At 64.6% G+C, this 19,585-nt stretch overlaps 1 protein-coding gene across 7 annotated transcripts; it reads left to right on the forward strand.

The window, feature by feature from the left end:
- Positions 1-848: 848 nt before the first annotated feature.
- Positions 849-10,631, forward strand: TAFAZZIN (tafazzin, phospholipid-lysophospholipid transacylase). 7 transcript variants are annotated; one of them, XM_089770279.1, is made up of 11 exons: positions 849-979; positions 2,016-2,135; positions 2,490-2,618; positions 3,238-3,283; positions 3,713-3,798; positions 4,137-4,217; positions 8,468-8,509; positions 8,583-8,645; positions 9,378-9,430; positions 9,685-9,762; positions 10,052-10,631. In XM_089770279.1, exons 2-11 carry the CDS (start codon positions 2,027-2,029, stop codon positions 10,151-10,153), a joined length of 789 nt encoding a protein of 262 aa, XP_089626405.1. In that variant the 5' UTR covers positions 849-979; positions 2,016-2,026; the 3' UTR covers positions 10,154-10,631. The 7 variants fall into 7 exon arrangements, with proteins under 7 accessions (XP_089626405.1, XP_089626409.1, XP_089626408.1 ...); XM_089770280.1 differs by having other exon boundaries at positions 858-975; XM_089770283.1 differs by lacking the exon at positions 9,685-9,762.
- The last annotated feature ends 8,954 nt before the right edge of the window (positions 10,632-19,585 follow it).

Genomic DNA, 19,585 nt, shown 5'->3' on the forward strand with positions numbered 1-19,585 from the left:
AGCTTGACACGTAATACACACTGACACGCGTGTGCACGGGGCCCCACAGGGTGTGATACACGTGTACGGGACACGCGCTGACACCTGTGTGCACGGAGCCCCACAGGGCGTGACACACGTGTACGGGACACGCGCTGACACACGTGTGTGCACGGGCCCCCCACAGGGTGTGATACGCGTGTACAGGACACGCGCTGACATACGTGTGTGCACGGGCCCCCACAGGGCGTGACACGCATGTACGGGACACGCGCTGACACACGTGTGTGCACGGGGCCCCCACAGGGCGTGACACGCGTGTACGCGACACGCGCTGACACGCGTGTGTGCACAGGGCCCCCACAGGGCGTGACTCGCGTGTACGGGACACGCGCTGACACGCGTGTGTGCACGGGGCCCCCACAGGGCGTGACACGCGTGTACGGGACACGCGCTGACACGCGTGTGTGCACGGGGCCCCCACAGGGCATGACTCGCGTGTACGGGACACGCGCTGACACGCGTGTGTGCACGGGGCCCCCACAGGGTGTGATATGCGTGTACAGGACACGCGCTGACATACGTGTGTGCACGGGCCCCCACAGGGCGTGACACGTGTGTACGGGACACGTGCTGACACACGTGTGTGCACGGGGCCCCCACAGGGCGTGACACGCGTGTACGGGACACGCGCTGACACGCGTGTGTGCACGGGGCCCCCACAGGGCGTGACTCGCGTGTGCACGGGACTTCACAGCAAAACTCAGGGGCCACGCCTCGACACACAGCTCCCCGGCGTGACGTCATCGGGAACAGCCCCAGGCTCAGGCGACGCTGTGACGTCATGGCCCGCGTCCGTAGCCCAACCCCGGAAGTGGGACGCTCTACCCAGCGCCTCTCGTCTGCTCCGAGTCCTTCGAGCCGCCAAGCGGGGCAGAGCGACAGCCGCGTTTGCGACAGGCTGGGCCGGACGCGATTTACGGCCGCGGGAACGGGGCAGGTAGGGGCGGGGGGGGGTTGCTCTGGGGCGGGGGGCGATGGCGGCGGGGGGGGGGGTTTGCTCGGGGGCGGGGGGCGGTGGCGGCGGGGGGGGGGGGGGTTGCTCGGGGGCGGGGGGCGGTGGCGGCGGGGGGGGGTTGCGGCGGGGGGGGGGTTGCTCGGGGGCGGGGGGCGGTGGCGGCGGGGGGGGGTTGCTCGGGGGCGGGGGGCGGTGGCGGCGGGGGGGGGGTTGCGGCGGGGGGGGGGTTGCTCGGGGGCGGGGGGCGGTGGCGGCGGGGGGGGGTTGCTCGGGGGCGGGGGGCGGTGGCGGGGGGGGGGGTTGCTCGGGGGCGGGGGGCGATGGGGGCGGGGGGGGGTTGCTCGGGGGCGGGGGGGCGATGGGGGCGGGGGGGGGTTGCTCGGGGGCGGGGGGGCGATGGGGGCGGGGGGAGGTTGCTCGGGGGCGGGGGGGTTTTGCTGGGGGGCGGGGGGAGGTTGCTCGGCGGCGGGGGGCGATGGGGGCGGGGGGAGGTTGCTCGGCGGCGGGGGGTTTTTTGCTGGGGGGCGGGGGGGGTTTGCTCGGGGGCGGGGGGAGGTTGCTCGGGGGCGGGGGGCGGTGGCGGCGGGGGGGTTTGCTCGGGGGCGGGGGGAGGTTGCGCGGGGGCGATGGGGGCGGGGGGAGGTTGCTCGGGGGCGGGGGGCGATGGGGGCGGGGGGAGGTTGCTCGGGGGCGGGGGGCGATGGCGGCGGGGGGAGGTTGCTGGGGGGCGGGGGGCGATGGCGGCGGGGGGGTTTGCTCGGGGGCGGGGGACGATGGCGGCGGGGGGGTTTGCTCGGGGGCGGGGGGCGATGGCGGCGGGGGGAGGGTTGCTGGGGGGCGGGGGGCGATGGCGGCGGGGGGGTTTGCTCGGGGGCGGGGGACGATGGCGGCGGGGGGGTTTGCTCGGGGGCGGGGGGAGTTTGCTCGGGGGCGGGGGGCGGTGGCGGCGGGGGGGTTTGCTCGGGGGCGGGGGGAGGTTGCTCGGGGGCTGCCCCTTCTGACCCGGTGCCTTCCGCAGGTGGCGGAGCAATGCCCCTGGTGGTTCCTTGGCCCTTCCCGCCCGCCCCGCGCCTGCCCTGGAGCTTGGCCAGCCGCTTGGTCACCGGCCTGGTGGGCACCTACAGCTGCTTCTGGACCCGTGAGTGCCCCGCCCCCAGTGCCCTGGGCCCCGCCCCTGAGGTTCCCCAGCCTGTCTCACTGACCCAGGTCTCACATCTGGCACTAACTCCCCTGCAGTGCCCCAGTCACTCCCCCCACCATGGGTTTCTCACTGCCCCTGCTCCAGGTCATCTCATTTGTGGTACGTGGGGATCACACCAACACCCACCTGCACGTAGGTCAGCGCTCCCAATTCCTGCCAGTCTTTCCCACTGTCACGTATACCCCCACCAGCTACCTACTCCCTCTCCCATGCCCCTCCCAGTGGGGAGACCAGCATGGGCCTCCCCTGGCTGCCTTCCCCATGCCTTGATTACCCCCCTTTTCTCCACAGGGCGCATGAACCGGCTGCGGGTGCATAACAAGGAAGTTCTGTATGATCTGGTCGAGCGTCGTCAGCCTGGCATCCCTCTCATCACTGTGTCCAACCACCAGTCCTGCATGGATGACCCCCACCTCTGGGGTAAGACTATGGGGGGCTGAGGTCCACACCCTGTTTTCACTGAGGAGTGGGGGAGTCCCCTGTGTCTCCCCCCTCAGCCAGGCGTGGGGCTCAGCCGGCAGGGAGAACAGAAGGGTTCTGAGGCAACAGGGACACAGTGTAGAACAGACAAAGCGATCAGGAGCAGCCAGGACCGCCCAGCTTGGGGAGAGGGGTGCCCAAGCCAGTCCAGTCTGACGCACTCCCAGCTTCTGGTCTCAACTCCCAGCCAGGCTCCTCCTCTGGCTTTTGTCCTGCTTCCTGGTCTCCCCATTGTCTGCTCAGGTTATGAGAGGCTGTCCCTCCGGAATTCCCATCCCCCCAGGGACGCTGAAGCGCACACACGAGGTCACTGCAGAGCCAGAGAGCGCACATGCAACAGAACATGCCGAATACAATCCCCACTTTGCCACGGCGTGCAGTGTCCCAGCTCTGGGGTGGGGCTGGGGGCTGAGCCTGTGACTGCTCCATTGGCGGGGCTGCGGGGGTGGAGGGTTCTGGGTTGGAGCAGCCCTTGGGGGGGAACATACCTTCCCCAAGCAGTTATCTCCAGGGAGGGTCTGGCTGGGATCCCCCAATAATTGTCCCTCCTCACCTCCAGGGATACTGAAGCTGCGCCATGTGTGGAACCTGAAAAAGATGCGTTGGTGAGCTGGGGGGTGGGGAGATGAAGCAGGCCAGCTGACAGGGGAGATGGGTGGGGGGGTAGCGCAGTTTGAGGGGTGTGGGGGGGCGGAGGCAGGCCAGCTGATGGGAGATGGGCTGGTGTGGGGGGGTTGGGGGGTGAGCACAGTTTGAGGGGTGCGGGGAGGGGGCGGAGGCAGGCCAGCTGATGGGAGATGGGCTGGTGTGGGGGGGTTGAGGGGTGAGCACAGTTTGAGGGGTGCGGGGAGGGGGCGGAGGCAGATCAGCCTCCAGGGGATGCGCTGGGTGAGTGGGGTGTGTGAACACAGTTTGGGGGTGCAGAGGGGTCCCATGCCATGCTGCTCTCTGTCCAGTGGGGGAGGGGCCATTAGTGCTGCAGGGGGCGGGGGATTGTGGTGCCCCCACTTATGCGTCTTGTGCTTCCCCTACAGGACTCCTACAGCGGCCGACATCTGTTTCACCAAAGAGCTGCACTCACTGTTCTTCAGCCTAGGGCAGTGTGTTCCTGTGTGCCGAGGTGAGGGGGAGGGGACCTGGCCGGATGGAACACCTGGGGAGGGGTGTTGGGGCTGGCTGAGCATGGGAGGAGGGGCTGGTCCAGGGGGACATGGTGGAAACACTGAGGCAGCGGGGCTGCAGGCCATGGTCCATGGCTCTGACCCCTCGGGCTGGCTGGGCTGGATGTTGTGGGAAGGGAGCAGTGTGGACACAGGAAGTGGGTTGGGGGTGCTGTCTGTCTATGACATGGGGGAAGGAGCCTGTGTGCACATGAGGAGTGGGGGAGGCTGGCTGGCCGGCCAGCCACCCAGTACCCAGAGACTCTGCAGGCCATGGCTAACGGCTTTGCCCTTCCAGGGGACGGGGTGTACCAGAAGGGGATGGATTTCATCCTGGAAAAGCTGAACCATGGAGACTGGGTGCACGTCTTCCCCGAGGGTAATGGGGCAGGCTGGGAGGGCATAGCCCAGGGGGTGAGGGACAGAGCAGGGCTGGGCTGCATGGGGTGGTGCTGGGGGTGGGGGAGCCCTGTAGCCCTGGGGGGAGGGGTGGGGTTGCCCAGGGTGGGGATGGAGGGCCCTGGGGAAAGGGTGTGGTGGGGCTGCACAAGGTGGTCTGTGTGTGTCAATATTCCCTGTAAGCCAGGGGTGGCCAACCAGTTAGAGACGAAGAGCCAAAATAGCTGTGGCTAGAGGACAAGAGCCACGTATTCGGTATTTCTTTGTATATATCTATAGCTAGCTAGCTGTAGTACGCAAACCACAGTGACAAAATAACATTACAGGACATTTTGGACAAAAACCAATAAAAAAGTCTCTAGTCACTTAAAAAATTCATGGCCAGTCCATAGATCTTCAGAGAACTTGACAAGGAACAATCATCAAATTAAAAAACAACTTTAAAAATACAGTGATATTTTCACACTCAAAAAAGCATCCCCCTATGTATTTTAAATGTAACACTCCTGCCCTATGATGTCCTGCGAGGGTTTTATTTTAATTAAACTGAACTTAGAAGTAAATTCGCACAATTTGAAGGTGCCTGTTTCACTCCAGCTTGTTGATCTCTGGTATGGTTCCCCCCCCCCCCTTGTTTAAACTCATGAAGATTTTGGCTTTTTTATACTTCTGTAAATTCAGGTCTGTCCCAGACGCAAATACGAGAGGTTAAAAAACAAGAAGGGAGAGACTCGTATCTCAGAACACTTGCTTCAGCCTGGCAAAGAACAGCCTTTGAATGTTCTGTAAAGAAACACTATGTAAACCAGGGACATGCAGACTCTTTTTTTGTCCTGCAATTTAAATATGACATCTGAGCTGGCTGCCTTGTTCTGCATCCGTGAAGACTTTTGAGTTTAAGGCGCTTCAGTCCCCCGCTCTAACCCAATGCCCCACCTCTCCCCCCGAGCCAGGCACCCTCAGCCCCCCGCCATAACCCAATGCCCCATCTCTCCCCCCCAAGCCAGGCACCCTCAGCCACCCGCCATAACCCAATGCCCCATCTCTCCCCCCCAAGCCAGGCACCCTCAGCCCCCCGCCATAACCCAATGCCCCACCTCTCCCCCCGAGCCAGGCACCCTCAGCCCCCCGCCATAACCCAATGCCCCACCTCTCCCCCCGAGCCAGGCACCCTCAGCCCCCCGCCATAACCCAATGCCCCACCTCTCCCCCCAAGCCAGGCACCCTCAGCCCCCCGCCATAACCCAATGCCCCATCTCTCCCCCCCAAGCCAGGCACCCTCAGCCACCCGCCATAACCCAATGCCCCACCTCTCCCCCCGAGCCAGGCACCCTCAGCCACCCGCCATAACCCAGTGCCCCACCTCTCCCCCCCTCCCCCCGAGCCAGGCACCCTCAGCCCTCAGCCACCCGCCATAACCCAATGCCCCACCTCTCCCCCCAAGCCAGGCACCCTCAGCCCCCCGCCATAACCCAATGCCCCACCTCTCCCCCCGAGCCAGGCACCCTCCCCCGAGCCAGGCACCCTCAGCCCCCCGCCATAACCCAATGCCCCACCTCTCTCCCCCGAGCCAGGCACCCTCAGCCACCCGCCATAACCCAATGCCCCACCTCTCCCCCCAAGCCAGGCACCCTCAGCCCCCCGCCATAACCCAATGCCCCACCTCTCCCTCCCCACCCCCCCCCCGAGCCAGGCACCCTCAGCCACCCGCCATAACCCAATGCCCCACCTCTCCCCCCAAGCCAGGCACCCTCAGCCACCCGCCATAACCCAATGCCCCACCTCTCCCCCCTGAGCCAGGCACCCTCAGCCCCCCGCCATAACCCAATGCCCCACCTCTCCCCCCAAGCCAGGCACCCCCAGCCCCCCGCCATAACCCAATGCCCCACCTCCCCCCCCAAGCCAGGCACCCTCAGCCCCCCGCCATAACCCAATGCCCCACCTCCCCCCCCCCCGAGCCAGGCACCCTCAGCCCCCCGCCATAACCCAATGCCCCACCTCTCCCCCCGAGCCAGGCACCCTCAGCCCCCCGCCATAACCCAATGCCCCACCTCTCCCCCCGAGCCAGGCACCCTCAGCCCCCCGCCATAACCCAATGCCCCACCTCTCCCCCCGAGCCAGGCACCCTCAGCCCCCCGCCATAACCCAGTGCCCCACCTCTCCCCCCGAGCCAGGCACCCTCAGCTCCCCCGCCATAACCCAATGCCCCACCTCTCCCCCCAAGCCAGGCACCCTCAGCCCCATCTCTCCCCCCGCCCACCCTCAGCCCCCCGCCATAACCCAATGCCCCACCTCTCCCCCCGAGCCAGGCACCCTCAGCCCCCCGCCATAACCCAATGCCCCACCTCTCCCCCCAAGCCAGGCACCCTCAGCCCCCCGCCATAACCCAATGCCCCACCTCTCCCCCCGCCCGCCCCCCGCCAGCCCCAGAGCCAGGCACCCTCAGCCCCCCGCCATAACCCAATGCCCCACCTCCCCCCCCCCCCCGAGCCAGGCACCCTCAGCCCCCCGCCATAACCCAATGCCCCACCTCTCCCCCCGAGCCAGGCACCCTCAGCCCCCCGCCATAACCCAATGCCCCACCTCCCCCCCCCCCCGAGCCAGGCACCCTCAGCCCCCCGCCATAACCCAATACCCCACCTCTCTCCCCGAGCCAGGCACCCTCAGCCACCCGTCATAACCCAATGCCCCATCTCTCCCCCCGAGCCAGGCACCCTCAGCCCCCCGCCATAACCCAGTGCCCCACCTCTCCCCCCGAGCCAGGCACCCTCAGCCCCCCGCCATAACCCAGTGTCCCACCTCTCCCCCCGAGCCAGGCACCCTCAGCCCCCCGCCATAACCCAATGCCCCACCTCTCCCCCCGAGCCAGGCACCCTCAGCCCCCCGCCATAACCCAGTGCCCCACCTCCCCCCCCGAGCCAGGCACCCTCAGCCCCCCGCCATAACCCAGTGCCCTTCCTCCCGCAGATCCAGGCACCCCCAGCCTCCCGCTGTAACCCAATCCCCCTCCTCTCCCCCAGAGCCAGGCACCCCCTGTTCTAACTCAGTGTCCTCCGTCTCCCTGAGAGCCCAGCCAATGCCTGGGTCCCAGAGCGGCCACCCGCTTCTCCCTCTAGGTGCTGGGGTGCATGTGCCGCGTGGCTGCCACGCTCAGAACTAGCAAGAGCTGCGGGTTGGCCACCCCTGCCCTAAGCTGCCCAGTGTCCTAGGTGGTTAACAGCTCCTTGCTCTGAGGCCTGAGCCCCTGACTGGGCGGTGCTGGGAAGCTGCTGTTGCTCAGTGTAAGGGAGGGTTCTTAACCTTTTTACCTTCACGCCTTCCCTGTTCACACCCCTCCTGCACAGCCTAGCCCCGCCCCCTCTCCTGACAGGAAGCTAAGGGGCGTGGCTAGGACTATAAGAACTCTGCCAGGGAGCTCAGTCGGGGTCCAGCCTTGGAGGGAGACAGAGGTCTGCCCAGAGCTCCTGGCTGACGAGGCTGAGACCTGGCCCGGGCCTCCCACAGCCACCTTCCCTCAGGCCAGCGAAGGCTTCCCTGCCTGGGCCGCCGAGGCCTGGCCAAGCTGGCCGGCAGGGCGACCCTCTGACCTAGAGGAGCCCAAGGCTCTACGGGTGCCTGGCGATTCGGAGGACTGGCCTGAGCTGAAGGCCCGGCTCGAACCCTGAGACCTGCCTGAACCCTGGGACCTGGCGATCCTGCTGGACGCAGCCGTCCGAGCTAGTTCCCAAGTCCGACGGCTGGTGGCGCTGTGGGGGGAGCGAACCCCGTTACGATTCCGAAATGAATAATGAGCCTTTTCCTAACAGTTATGTAACATTTGAAGATGAGTCGGCAGTGCTGGCGTACTGTTACTGTAGTGCCTTGTCACACAGGTCTGATTGATTCGCACTGCTATCATAGTGTGCCGATCTCTAGAGGTTATAATTCAGAATATTAATTATGAAGAAATCTAAACTTTAGAATTTTATCCAGTGAGAAGGCAATTGCGCTACATTTTCTGAGAGGCACATCACACCTCCCCTGTATCCCCTTCACACCTCCCCTGGGGAGGTGCATCTCACTGGTTAAGAACCCCTGATTCAAGGGAACACTAGTGTGTCTATGGGACATAGGGATGGGGGAATGTGTGTGTGGCCCTGACACTGGGTGCCCTGGGACTCTCCCCTACGTGGCTTTTAGAGGGGTAGCAGGGGTCTCCTTGTGCCTCCAGCCCCCTCTCTCTTCCCCCAGGCAAGGTGAACATGAGCCAGGAATTCATGCGCTTCAAGTGGGGTGAGTGTGTTGGAGAGAGGGACTAGGGTGGTGCGGGGGGCTGCCCTTTCTAACCCCTCCTCTCTGCCCCCAGGGATTGGGCGTCTCCTGGCTGAGTGCCGGCAGCACCCCATCATCCTGCCCTTGTGGCACATCGGTGAGGCTGCGCTGGGGGGGCGTGACCAGGTTCCCAGGGGTTATGAGGGTTACTAGATCAGGGCTGCTGGCAAGAATGGGGTAGGCGACCCCAGCGGGCTGGCGTTGCTGGAGGCAGACCCCAGGGCAGCTTGGCTAGGTGCTGCGAGGCTTCGCTGGTCCCCCCAGGCACCACCCAGAGTCCCAAGGTCACCCACCTTGCTGCTCTACAGGCCATCGCCGGCCTCACACCACAGGCCCCTGGGAGCGACCAGCCATGCTGCCAGCCTGTTCTCCAAGACAGCGTTGGGACCAGGATCCATGCACATGACAGTTAATCCAGAGAGGCCAGCGTCTGACCATGGGCTCAGGGGGAGCTGTCTTTGGGCGGGGAGCTCCACCAATAGGGTGCCTTGTGGTTACAAGGCTCGGGGCTTGCATATGGGTGCAGGCTTCTGGCCACAGCTCTGTGTGCTTGGGTGAACACCCTGCCACTCTGGGTGCTCTCCAAGGGCATCGCTCAGCCTTGGCAGGTGGCCAGTGCTAACCCCTGCCGCCCCCCCCCCCTCCCCCCCAAACAAGAGCTGCCAGCGGAACCTGTCTTGGCCTCGTGTCCCAGGCTGGAGAGGACGGGGCAATGGGGACATTAGCCGGGGGAGGAGGGACCAGGGTGCATGGGGCTGGGGCGCTGGGGTGGGTCGCTAATCTGTGGGCTGATTGGAGCCCCCAATATCTGTAACACCCTTCCCCCCAGGTCTGAACGATGTGCTGCCCAACGCCCCCCCCTACGTGCCCCGCATTGGCCAGGTGAGTACTGGGTGCCCTGAGGGGTGGAGTGGAACCCTTCCTCCATCTGCTGCACTGGGTAGGCCCTATGTAAACTCCAGTGGGGGGCTCAGAGCTTGGGGGCTTCCGTTCTGTGCTGGGAAGGCAGGAGGCTGGTGCTTAACATTTACTGTAGGTCCTATATAAACTGTAGCTTGAGCGGGTTAATCACCTCTCCACGTGCTGGGGGGAAGGGGGGGCAGCAGGGCCCCACTCACCCTTATGTCCCCCCCCAGCGGATCACTGTTCTCATTGGGAAGCCATTCAGTGTCCGGCCAGTGTTGGAGCGTCTCCAGGCTGAGAACAAGTCTGCAGTGAGTGGGGGCTGCGTCAGGGAGTGTGGGGTGGGTGACCCAAAGGAGAGGGAGACTGGGGGAGATTAGAGGGTCAGGTGTCTGGGGGGGGTAGAGTGCTTGAGAGCACGGGCATGCCTGCGGAGCCATGAGAGGTGTCTGGAGGGATAGGGGCATGCCTGGGGGTGGGGATGGGATGAGGCAGTGGAGCTAGGTCTGCATGCAACATCATGGGGGTGGAGCTGGGCCAGGGGCCACATCCTGGGGGGATGGGACAGAAGCCGTGCCCTCTGACCCCAGTGCCCCACAGGTGGAGATGCGCAAGATGCTGACAGATTTCATCCAGGGTGAGATCCAGGAACTGAAGGGCCAGGCTGAGCGGCTGCATCAGACCTTCCAGTGGCACAGATAGCTGGGGGGTTCCCCACCCCACAGCTCTGCTCCACACGCCGGCGGGCCGGCCCTTTCCTGCCCTGTGAGCCAGCAGGCTGGCCCCACCCTGCCCCACATGCCGGCGGGCCGGCCCTTTCCTCCTCTCTGAGCCAGCAGGCTGGCCCTGTCCTGCCCCACAGCTCTGCCCCACACGCCGGCGGGCCGGCTGGCCCCTATCCCTCTGCTCCACGTGTCTCTATCTCCCCTTCGGCTCACACCCGGGCTGCCCCATGCATGAAGGGTAATTGCTGCAGCTACCTCTCTCCTGTCCCCATGTACCCCTCTCGCCACAGGGCAGGCCTGAACAGCTCCCTGTGGGGCCCAACAGTCCCCTGTCCCCATGGACTCTACCTATGGCCCTCCCTGGACCCTTCTCACGAAGGCCTAGCCCCCCTTCTGCTGCCCCCGCCCCCCGCGTTTTATACTCTGGACTTGTCCAATAAAGGATTTTAACCCCATGTCAGAATGGAGACAATGCCAGGGCTCGGGGCAATTCGGTGTGGAGCTTCAGGGGCTGGATGTGGGGCAGCATTGAGGTCAGCCAAGCCCAGTGCCCAGAGTGGGGAAGGAAGCACATTCAGTGCTTTGGGCAGCGAGCAGCCAGGGAGTGGGGTCCCGTATGCTGGGAGAGTTGCTGCAGCTCTGCTTGCTGCAGGGCTGGGACCGGCTTTCCTAGGTGCCCCGTGTGCCTGGCTTGCTGCCAGCTGTGCCAAGTGCCGGTTTAGCCATGGCATGCAGGAATCTGGGCAGGCAGCCCAGAGCTGGGCACTGAAGCCAGCCTGTGACCCTGCGATGGCACCGAGGGCCTGGTGCTGCAGTGCAGGGAGGAGCTGGGGGACAGTTGTAACCCTCTGGAGGCCCTGGAGAAGGGGTCCTGGTCTCCTTCCTGTAGCCCTGCTCTGCCTGGCGAATTGTGCAGGACTCTGCTGGGAGAATTTTCCTGTTCCTGATTGTGGAGAGAGAGTCCAACAGCCGCCTGTGCTCTAGTGCTCCAGGAGGGCACAGGGGTGCAGTGGGGGCAGGACCTCAGATGGGTCAGACCAAGGGCCCATTGTTACCTGCCAGCCCTGTGCTCCTGGGGAGCCAGGTAGTGATAGCTCCGGGAAAACAACCCCCTCCCCTAGGCCTCTGCTTGAATCCCAGACAAAGCAAGGAAAAGGCCAGGGGAGACCCAGCTCAACTCCTCCAGACAAGGGGGATAGGACTCAGAAAACAGCCCAGCCTCATCTGCATTGGCTACAGCATGGAGACCAGCTCTTCCCAAGCAGGAACCGCACTGAACTGAAAGCAGAGAAGCATGGCCTGATGGGAAATCTCTGCTCCAGATGCTAATGAACCCAGGTTTACTCACCCCCAAATTAGTTGTCATCAGACCAATTCTAGTAATGGATCCTGCTATCCAAAATACTGAAACTGCCTAGTTGCATTGTGAGCTTTCCTTGGAACATCCCCCTAGTCAGTCTCTATTGTCTCACCTGTCTGCCCATAAGCAAATCCACTGTTCTCTTTGCCCTATTGTCTTGTCCCTACAAAAATGCCTACCCTTGCGCAAGAAAAACTCTTCTGATACCTGGATTTAAACTGCATCAGTTCCATTGAGACAACTTTATCTCCTGCCTGATCGTACTGGAGGCTCTGCTCTGCTTGTCTCCTGCCCTCTAGACCCCTGTGCCGTAGTGGGGGTGCTGTCTGCTCTGTAACCCGGGGTTCCCCTGTAGTGCGCTGTGTGATTCCCACTGACTCGCCCACATGTGTATTGGCCCAGACACCTAGTCCCAGCCTGAGCAGATAAGTCTCTTGGGGAAGATGGGGGGGGGGAGAAGGCGGAGATGACCACCTGGCTGAGGGGCAGGGTCTGGGAGCTATGCAGTTTTTTGGCTGGAAAACTGAAGAGGGCAAACTAAGCAGAGTGCTGGGAGTACGGGGGGGCTATGCACCCCTGCCCCAAGGGGTCTAGGGCTGTCAGCCCCGACTCCTTGGCTGCATCTAGACTGGCATGATTTTACGCAAAAGCAAGCGCTTTTGCACAAAATCTTGCCACCTGTCTACGCTGGCCACGAGTACTTGCGCAAGAACACTGACTTTGTAATGTGCAAAATCAGTGGTTCTTACGCAAATACTCTGACGCTCCCGCTCAGGGATAAGCCCTCTTGTGCAAGCATTCTTGCGCAAGAGGGCCAGTGTAGACAGCAACGTTAATTTCTTGTGCAAGAAAGCCTGATGGCTAAAATGGCCCCTGGAGCTTTCTTGCGCAAGAGAGTGTCTATGCTTGCACGGATGCTTTTGCGCAAAAGGCACATGCCAGTATAGATGCTCTTGCACAAATACTTTTAACGGAAAAACTTTTCCGTTAGAAATGTTTGTGCAAAATCATGCCAGTCAGGACGCAGCCCTTATGTCCACATCACGTCTATGCTGTGCTGTATCCCAGAGAAGCAATAAACCCTCTCTATTCTACCGGCTGGCAGAGTCTCGCTGCTATGGGGGTGCAGGATCAGGGCATCACACCCCTGGCTGCCATCACCATCTGGGAACTCCGATCAGTGCAAGCTCCACGGAGTGGTGAAGTCTCTCTCTCTCTCTCTTCCCCTCCCCTAACTCTCTAAGGCTAAGCATAGCCTCCTAACTCTGCCCTATGTAAACTATTATATGGTTTTCTAGCCCTAACCCTGGTAATCCAGTTTCAATTTGGATTTAATATTGTAACTGTTTTGTGTGTTTGGCTCTCCCCCTCTCTCTATATATATAAATAAGTAACTTTCATTATTAAGCTGGTTGTTTCTCTCTCTCTCCCACTCACTCTTCCTCAGGGGTGTTGTTTTGGCTTCCCCAGTCACTCTGCAACAATGCTTCTTGTACCCAAGCTAAAGATCCCTGTAGTGCCCAAAAATCCTGTGGGGTTTGCTGATCACATGGTTTCCTAACGACTGATTGTGGTGTGAAAGTGGGGATAGGGAGGTGCTGAACCTGGGGCATATGAGGATGGCAGCTTATCCAGCCCACTGGATCCAAAGGCACATGAGGGAACAGTGTGGCACTGATGTTAAAGCCAGCCTGCTGAGGCCAGGGACAGCTTGTGAGTGCAGATTAAGCAGGCCTCTCAGATGAGCGAGCTCTTAATGGGTGCGAGTGTTCTTGTGTTGCTAAGGCGAGGGATCCGCGTCGCCGTCTGGCCTCTGGCGCGAGGGATCCGCGTCGCCGTCTGGCCTCTGGCGCGAGGGATCCGCGTCGCCGTCTGGCCTCTGGCGCGAGGGATCCGCGTCGCCGTCTGGCCTCTGGCGCGAGGGATCCGCGTCGCCGTCTGGCCTCTGGCGCGAGGGATCCGCGTCGCCGTCTGGCCTCTGGTGCGAGGGATCCGCGTCGCTGTCTGTGACGTAGTGGGGGTACCTGGCTGGTTTCTATGCTGCTGGCGCTGGGGTAACCCCCACTGGCTGCCGTGGGTACCACGACCCAGCAAAACAGGATGAGTCACTATGCAAATGAGTAGGGCCAGACACCCCCATGGAGAGGAACAAAGGAAGGTGGATGCTGCCCTGGCTGGGGGGCAGGGCTGGAAGGGAGTTAGTTAGTTGCTGGCTGTCTGAGAGCATGGAGGAGAGCCTAGGGGAAGGGGCTGGAGTTTAGGGGTCCAGTCTCCCCCATCTCAAGGGGGCCTGAGGCATCCTAGCCCAGCTCTGTGACCAGATTACATCTGTGCTGTGCTGTATCCTGGAGAGGCAATAAACTTCCTCTATTCCACCGGCTGGTGCAGTCTGTTTGTGCCATTTCGGGGTGTAGGAGACGGGGGACCCCCAACGCGCCGTCACACTGGTGTCAGAAGTGGGATGCACTACACCCCGTGGATGGAGCTCCCAGCGGCGAGCGACAAGGCGCAGTAGAAGCAAGAGCCCTGGAGCCAGGCGTGCTGGAGACAGAGCGAAGCGGTTCCTGGGAATCGTGGGGCGCTGCAGCACTAGACTGGTGAGTCTGCACCGAGGGGCCCAGCGGGCAGATGGCCTACGCCCGACTCTTGAAGGCAGAGCTGGTGGGGCTGTGCAGAGAGAGGGGCTTGCCTGTGCGGAAAGCAACCAAGGCCCAGCTGATTGCCCAGCTGGAAGAGAATAACCAGCCACAGGGCCAGGATCTTGTCCCCAGGGGAAGCAGCCAGACCCCCCCTGAGAGTGTGTCAGGCTCAGAGAGGGGGAGGAGCGCTGGAACCCACCGGAGAGATGAGACAGCGTCTCCCGGGAGGCCTGCAAGTCATAGCCCATCTAGGGCAGGGGCCAGCCCAGCGGAGCTGCGGCGGCTGGAGATCCAGCTGCGGATCAAGGAATTGGAAGTAGAGGACCGAGAGAGGGACCGCCAGGACCAAGAGAAGGAGCGCCAAGATCGAGAGAGGCAGCGACAGCATGAGCTGGCCATGGCAGAGCGGAGAACCGGCGGGGCACCGGCTGCGCCAAGTGCGGATGGGCCCCAAGGTCCCAGGACTGCCAGATGCTTGGAGAGGCTCGTGGTGGCCCAATTGAAGGACATGGGCGACATAGACGGGTTCCTCAGTACCTTTGAGAGGGCCTATGGACTGCAACGGGTTCCCCCAGCTGACTGGCTGCAGGAGCTCATCCCCGCACTGAACCAGGAGGCGGCCGAAGTGCTCAGTCAGCTGGAGGACCTACAGCCAGGGGATTACAACCGAGTCAAGGAGGCCCTGCTGCACAAGTTCGGGCTGACCCCCGAGATGTACAGGAAGAAGTTCCGGGGGGTACAGAAAGGGCCACGGGAGACCTATGTGGACCTGGCCTCCCGCCTGGCGCAATACTGCCGCAAGTGGGTGTCTGGAGTCGGAGCCCAGACTGCAGAGGAGCTGCTCAAGCTGGTCATGATGGAGCAGCTCTATGAAGCGTGCCCACCCAAACTGAGGCTGTGGCTCAAGGACCGGAGACCAGAGAACCCCCAGGAGGCCGGGAGGCTGGCGGATGAGTTCACGGAGAGCCAGTCCGGGTGTGAACCGGAGTCCCGGAGAGAGAGGGAACTGCGCAGAGACTGGATCTTGGCTGAGCAACGGAGAGAGACACCTCCGAGGCGAGCCCCAGGGACCAGGACCAGTCATCGATACCCCAGAGAACCAGCCAGGCCCTGGACAGAGACAGCCCAAAGCCTAACTTGCCAGCGCTGTGGGCAAAAAGGCCACAAGAGGGCTCAGTGCACCAGGTCCCAGGACCGGGGACTTTCCAGGGTTAACTGGCTGGGGCGGGAGGAAGGGCAGGCTGCCCCAGAGGCAGGGGCTGGCAGGCAAACCTCAGCTCAGAGAGAGGGGAAGGATGCTCAGTGCACCTCCCCTGGGAGGTCTGATTCTCAGGAGGCGGATTTCTCCGTGTACCGGGTGGGGGCAGGACGGCCCCTGCGGAGCGAGTGCCTCATACCCCTGGAGGTGGATGGTAGGAAGGTGACGGGCTTCTGGGACACGGGGGCGGAGGTGACTCTGGCCCGATCCAACATAGTGGCCCCAGAGCGGATACTACCCCACACCCAGCTGACCTTGAAGGGCATAGACGGGTCCCCGTTTAAGGTGCCTGTAGCCAGGGTGCAGCTGAAATGGGGGGCGAAGGAAGGCCTCAAGGAAGTGGGCGTGCACCCGCACTTGCCCACCGAGGTGCTGATGGGGAATGACCTAGAGGAGTGGCCCTATGAATCCCAGCGGGCTCTAGTCACCACCCAGAGCCAGCGGGGGGCTGACAACATGGGTCCAGGGAAGGACTCCTGGCAGCAGCCTCAGGGTCCCATCCCAGTGGACACGGGGTCCAGCCAGGCTGGGACTCCGGACCTAGGCAGAGGTGGGGGACAGGTCCCGATCCCTGCCTCAGCAGCTGAATTCCAGGCTGAGGTGCAGGCAGACCCCTCCTTGCAGAGGCTGAGGGACCAGGCTGGCCTCCGGGCAGCTCAGCCCCGGGGGAGAGGTGGCCAGGAGAGATTCCTGCGGGAGCGTGGACTCCTGTTCCGTGAATGGCTTCCCCCCAGGAAGGCGAGGGCATGGGGGGTCCAGCGGCAGCTGGTCGTCCCCCGAAAGTATCGCCTCAAGCTGCTGTATTTGGCCCACGATGTCCCCGTTGGGGGCCACCGAGGGATCCGGAGCACCCGGCTGAGGCTGCTCCAGCACTTCTATTGGCCGGGAATCTTTACAGCCGTGCAGCGGTACTGCCGGTCCTGTGACTCCTGCCAGGGGGGCGGGAAGGCCCAAGACAGTAGGAAAGCGGCTTGGGGGTCTCTACCCCAGATAGAGGACCCTCTGGGCTTGCTGAGAGAGCTATGGGAGGGGAAGACCTCCTTGGATGGAGCATCGGGGATGGAAGCCGCCCTGGCTGTCCAGAGAAGGCTCGCTGGGCTCATGGCCCAGGCCCGAGAGACCCTGGCCAGAGATCAAGGCCAGCAGAAGGATGGGTGTGACCCCCCCGAGGACAGGCCTGTGCCAGTCACCCTGGAGCAGGGCGGCGAATGCACAGAGGGAAGCCAGCTCATGTGCGGCCTCGCCACGGCCGCCCTGAGTCAAGGGGAGCACCCATGGCCCAGGGCGGGTTCCCACACAGAGGACCCGAACTTCCCTAGGTCACGAGCGGAGTGACCCTGCTCAGTTCGCTCTCAGAGGGGGGAGAACCGTGACGTAGTGGGGGTACCTGGCTGGTTTCTATGCTGTTGGCGCTGGGGTAACCCCCACTGGCTGCCGTGGGTACCACGACCCAGCAAAGCAGGATGAGTCACTATGCAAATGAGTAGGGGCAGACACCCCCCATGGAGAGGAACGAAGGAAGGTGGAATGCTGCCCTGGCTGGGGGGCAGGGCTGGAAGGGAGTTAGTTAGTTGCTGGCTGTCTGAGAGCATGGAGGAGAGCCTAGGGGAAGGGGCTGGAGTTTAGGGGCCCAGTCTCCCCCATCTCAAGGGGGCCTGAGGCATCCTAGCCCAGCTCTGTGACCAGATTACATCTGTGCTGTGCTGTATCCTGGAGAGGCAATAAACTTCCTCTATTCCACGGGCTGGTGCAGTCTGTTTGTGCCATTTCGGGGTGTAGGAGACGGGGAACCCCCAACGCGCCGTCACACCGTCCCCGCCGGCCTCTGGCGCGAGGGATCCGCGTCGCCATCCCCGCCGGCCTCTGGCGCGAGGGATCCGCGTCCCCGCCGGGCTCTGGCACGAGGGATCCGCGTCCCCGCCGGGCTCTGGCGCGAGGGATCCGCGTCCCCGCCGGCCTCTGGCACGAGGGATCCGCGTCCCCGCTGGCCTCTGGCGCGAGGGATCCGCGTCGCCGTCCCCGCCGGGCTCTGGCGCGAGGGATCCGCGTCGCCGTCCCCGCCGGGCTCTGGTGCGAGGGATCCGCGTCCCCGCCGGGCTCTGGCGCGAGGGATCCGCGTCCCCGCCGGGCTCTGGCGCGAGGGATCCGCGTCGCCGCCGGCCTCTGGCGCGAGGGATCCGCGTCGCCGTCCCCGCCGGCCTCTGGCGCGAGGGATCCGCGTCGCCGTCCCCGCCGGCCTCTGGCGCGAGGGATCCGCGTCGCCGTCCCCGCAGGCCTCTGGCGCGAGGGATCCGCGTCGCTGTCCCCGCTGGCTCCTGGCGCGAGGGATCTGCGTCGCTGTCTGGCCTCTGGCGTGAGGGATCCGCGTCGCCCTCCCCGTCGAGCTCTGGCGGGAGGGATCCGCGTCGCCGTCCCCGCCGGGCTCTGGCGGGAGGGATCCGCGTCGCTGTCCCCGTCGAGCTCTGGCGCGAGGGATCCACGTCGCCGTCCCCGCTGGTTCCTGGCGCGAGGGATCCGCGTCGCCGTCCCCGCCGGGCTCTGGCGCGCGGGATCCGCGTCAATGTCCCCGTCGGGCTCTGGCGCGAGGGATCCGCATCGCCCTCCCCCCTGGCCTCTGGCGCGAGGGATCCGCGTCCCCGCCGGGCTCTGGCGCGAGGGATCCGCGTCCCCGCCGGGCTCTGGCGCGCGGGATCCGCGTCGACGTCCGCGTCGACGTCCCCGTCGGGCTCTGGCACGAGGGATCCGCGTCGCCGTCTGGCCTCTAGCGCGAGGGATCCGCATCGCCCTCCCCTCTGGCCTCTGGCGCGAGGGATCCGCGTCCCCGCCGGGCTCTGGCGCGAGGGATCCGCGTCCCCGCCGGGCTCTGGCGCGAGGGATCCGCGTCGCCGTCTGGGCTCTGGCGCGAGGGATCCGCGTCCCCGCCGGGCTCTGGCGCGAGGGATCCGCGTCGCCGTCCCCGCCGGGCTCTGGCACAAGGGATCCGCGTCCCCGCCGGGCTCTGGCGCGAGGGATCCGCGTCCCCGCCGGGCTCTGGCGCGAGGGATCCGCGTCCCCGCCGGGCTCTGGCGCGAGGGATCCGCGTCCCCGCCGGTCTCTGGCGCGAGGGATCCGCGTCGCCGTCTGGGCTCTGGCGCGAAGGATCCGCGTCCCCGCCGGGCTCTGGCGCGAGGGATCCGCGTACCCGCCGGGCTCTGGCGCGAGGGATCCGCGTCCCCGCCGGGCTCTGGCGCGAGGGATCCGCGTCGCCGTCCCCGCTGGCGTCTCTCCTCAGGACCCGCTGACTTTTGACGTTCCCAGGCCCGTGCTGGCGCCGGTGGAGACGCAGCATGGGCCGAGCTCGACGCAGGCCCTGGGGCCCCAAAGCGTGTGGGGGGGCATCGCCGGCTCCTGTTCCCGCCCCTCCCGGGCCCCCAGGCCAGGCCCCCAGGATCCGAAGGGGGCGGCCCCGTCGCCCCGAAATCCCCACCCCGGGATTGTTGGGTGCACAGGGAAACTGAGGCACACGCCCGGGGTCGGGGTGTGACCTGGGGGGGCCACAGGCTCTTGGCCCCGCAGCGCAACAGTGCCGCAAAGCAGCGAGCCCCGCCCTGTCCTGCGCTGGGCAGGGCTTCCGGTTGGGGCGGGTGTCCTCACAGGCGCAGAGCGCTGCTGTGTCCTGCCCGCCCAGCAGGGGTCGCCGAGCCGATCACAGCGCGAAGAGTCCCGCCTGCTTCAGCACCCGCGCCACTACGCACTTGCCCCTTCCGCACGGCTATTGGCGGAGAGAGAGCGCCAGGGCGGGGTTTCCCGCGCGGCCATTGGCGGAGAGAGAGCGGCAGGGCGGGGTTTCCCGCGGGGCCATTGGCGGGGAGAGAGCGCCAGGGCGGGGTTTCCCGCGCGGCCATTGGCGGAGAGAGAGCGCCAGGGCGGGGTTTCCCGCGCGGCCATTGGCGGAGAGAGAGCGCCAGGGCGGGGTTTCCCGCGCGGCCATTGGCGGAGAGAGAGCGCGCCAGGGCGGGGTTTCCCGCGGGGCCATTGGCGGAGAGAGAGCGCCAGGGCGGGGTTTCCCGCGCGGCCATTGGCGGAGAGAGAGCGCCAGGGCGGGGTTTCCCGCGCGGCCATTGGCGGAGAGAGAGCGCCAGGGCGGGGTTTCCCGCGCGGCCATTGGCGGAG

This window comes from Pelodiscus sinensis, chromosome 18 (assembly GCF_052426305.1).
Source record: "Pelodiscus sinensis isolate ZL-2025 chromosome 18, ASM5242630v1, whole genome shotgun sequence".
NCBI lineage: Eukaryota > Metazoa > Chordata > Testudines > Trionychidae > Pelodiscus > Pelodiscus sinensis.

What these genes read in the sequence shown, in the direction of transcription:
- TAFAZZIN (XM_089770279.1), top strand. Translation starts at nt 2,027, where the DNA reads ATGCCCCTGGTGGTTCCTTGGCCCTTCCCGCCCGCCCCGCGCCTGCCC. An exon ending in GGTGCACGTCTTCCCCGAGG is followed by an intron (nt 4,218 to 8,467) that starts GTAATGGGGCAG and finishes CTCTTCCCCCAG; the next exon opens with GCAAGGTGAACATGAGCCAG. An exon ending in CCTGCCCTTGTGGCACATCG is followed by an intron (nt 8,646 to 9,377) that starts GTGAGGCTGCGC and finishes CCTTCCCCCCAG; the next exon opens with GTCTGAACGATGTGCTGCCC.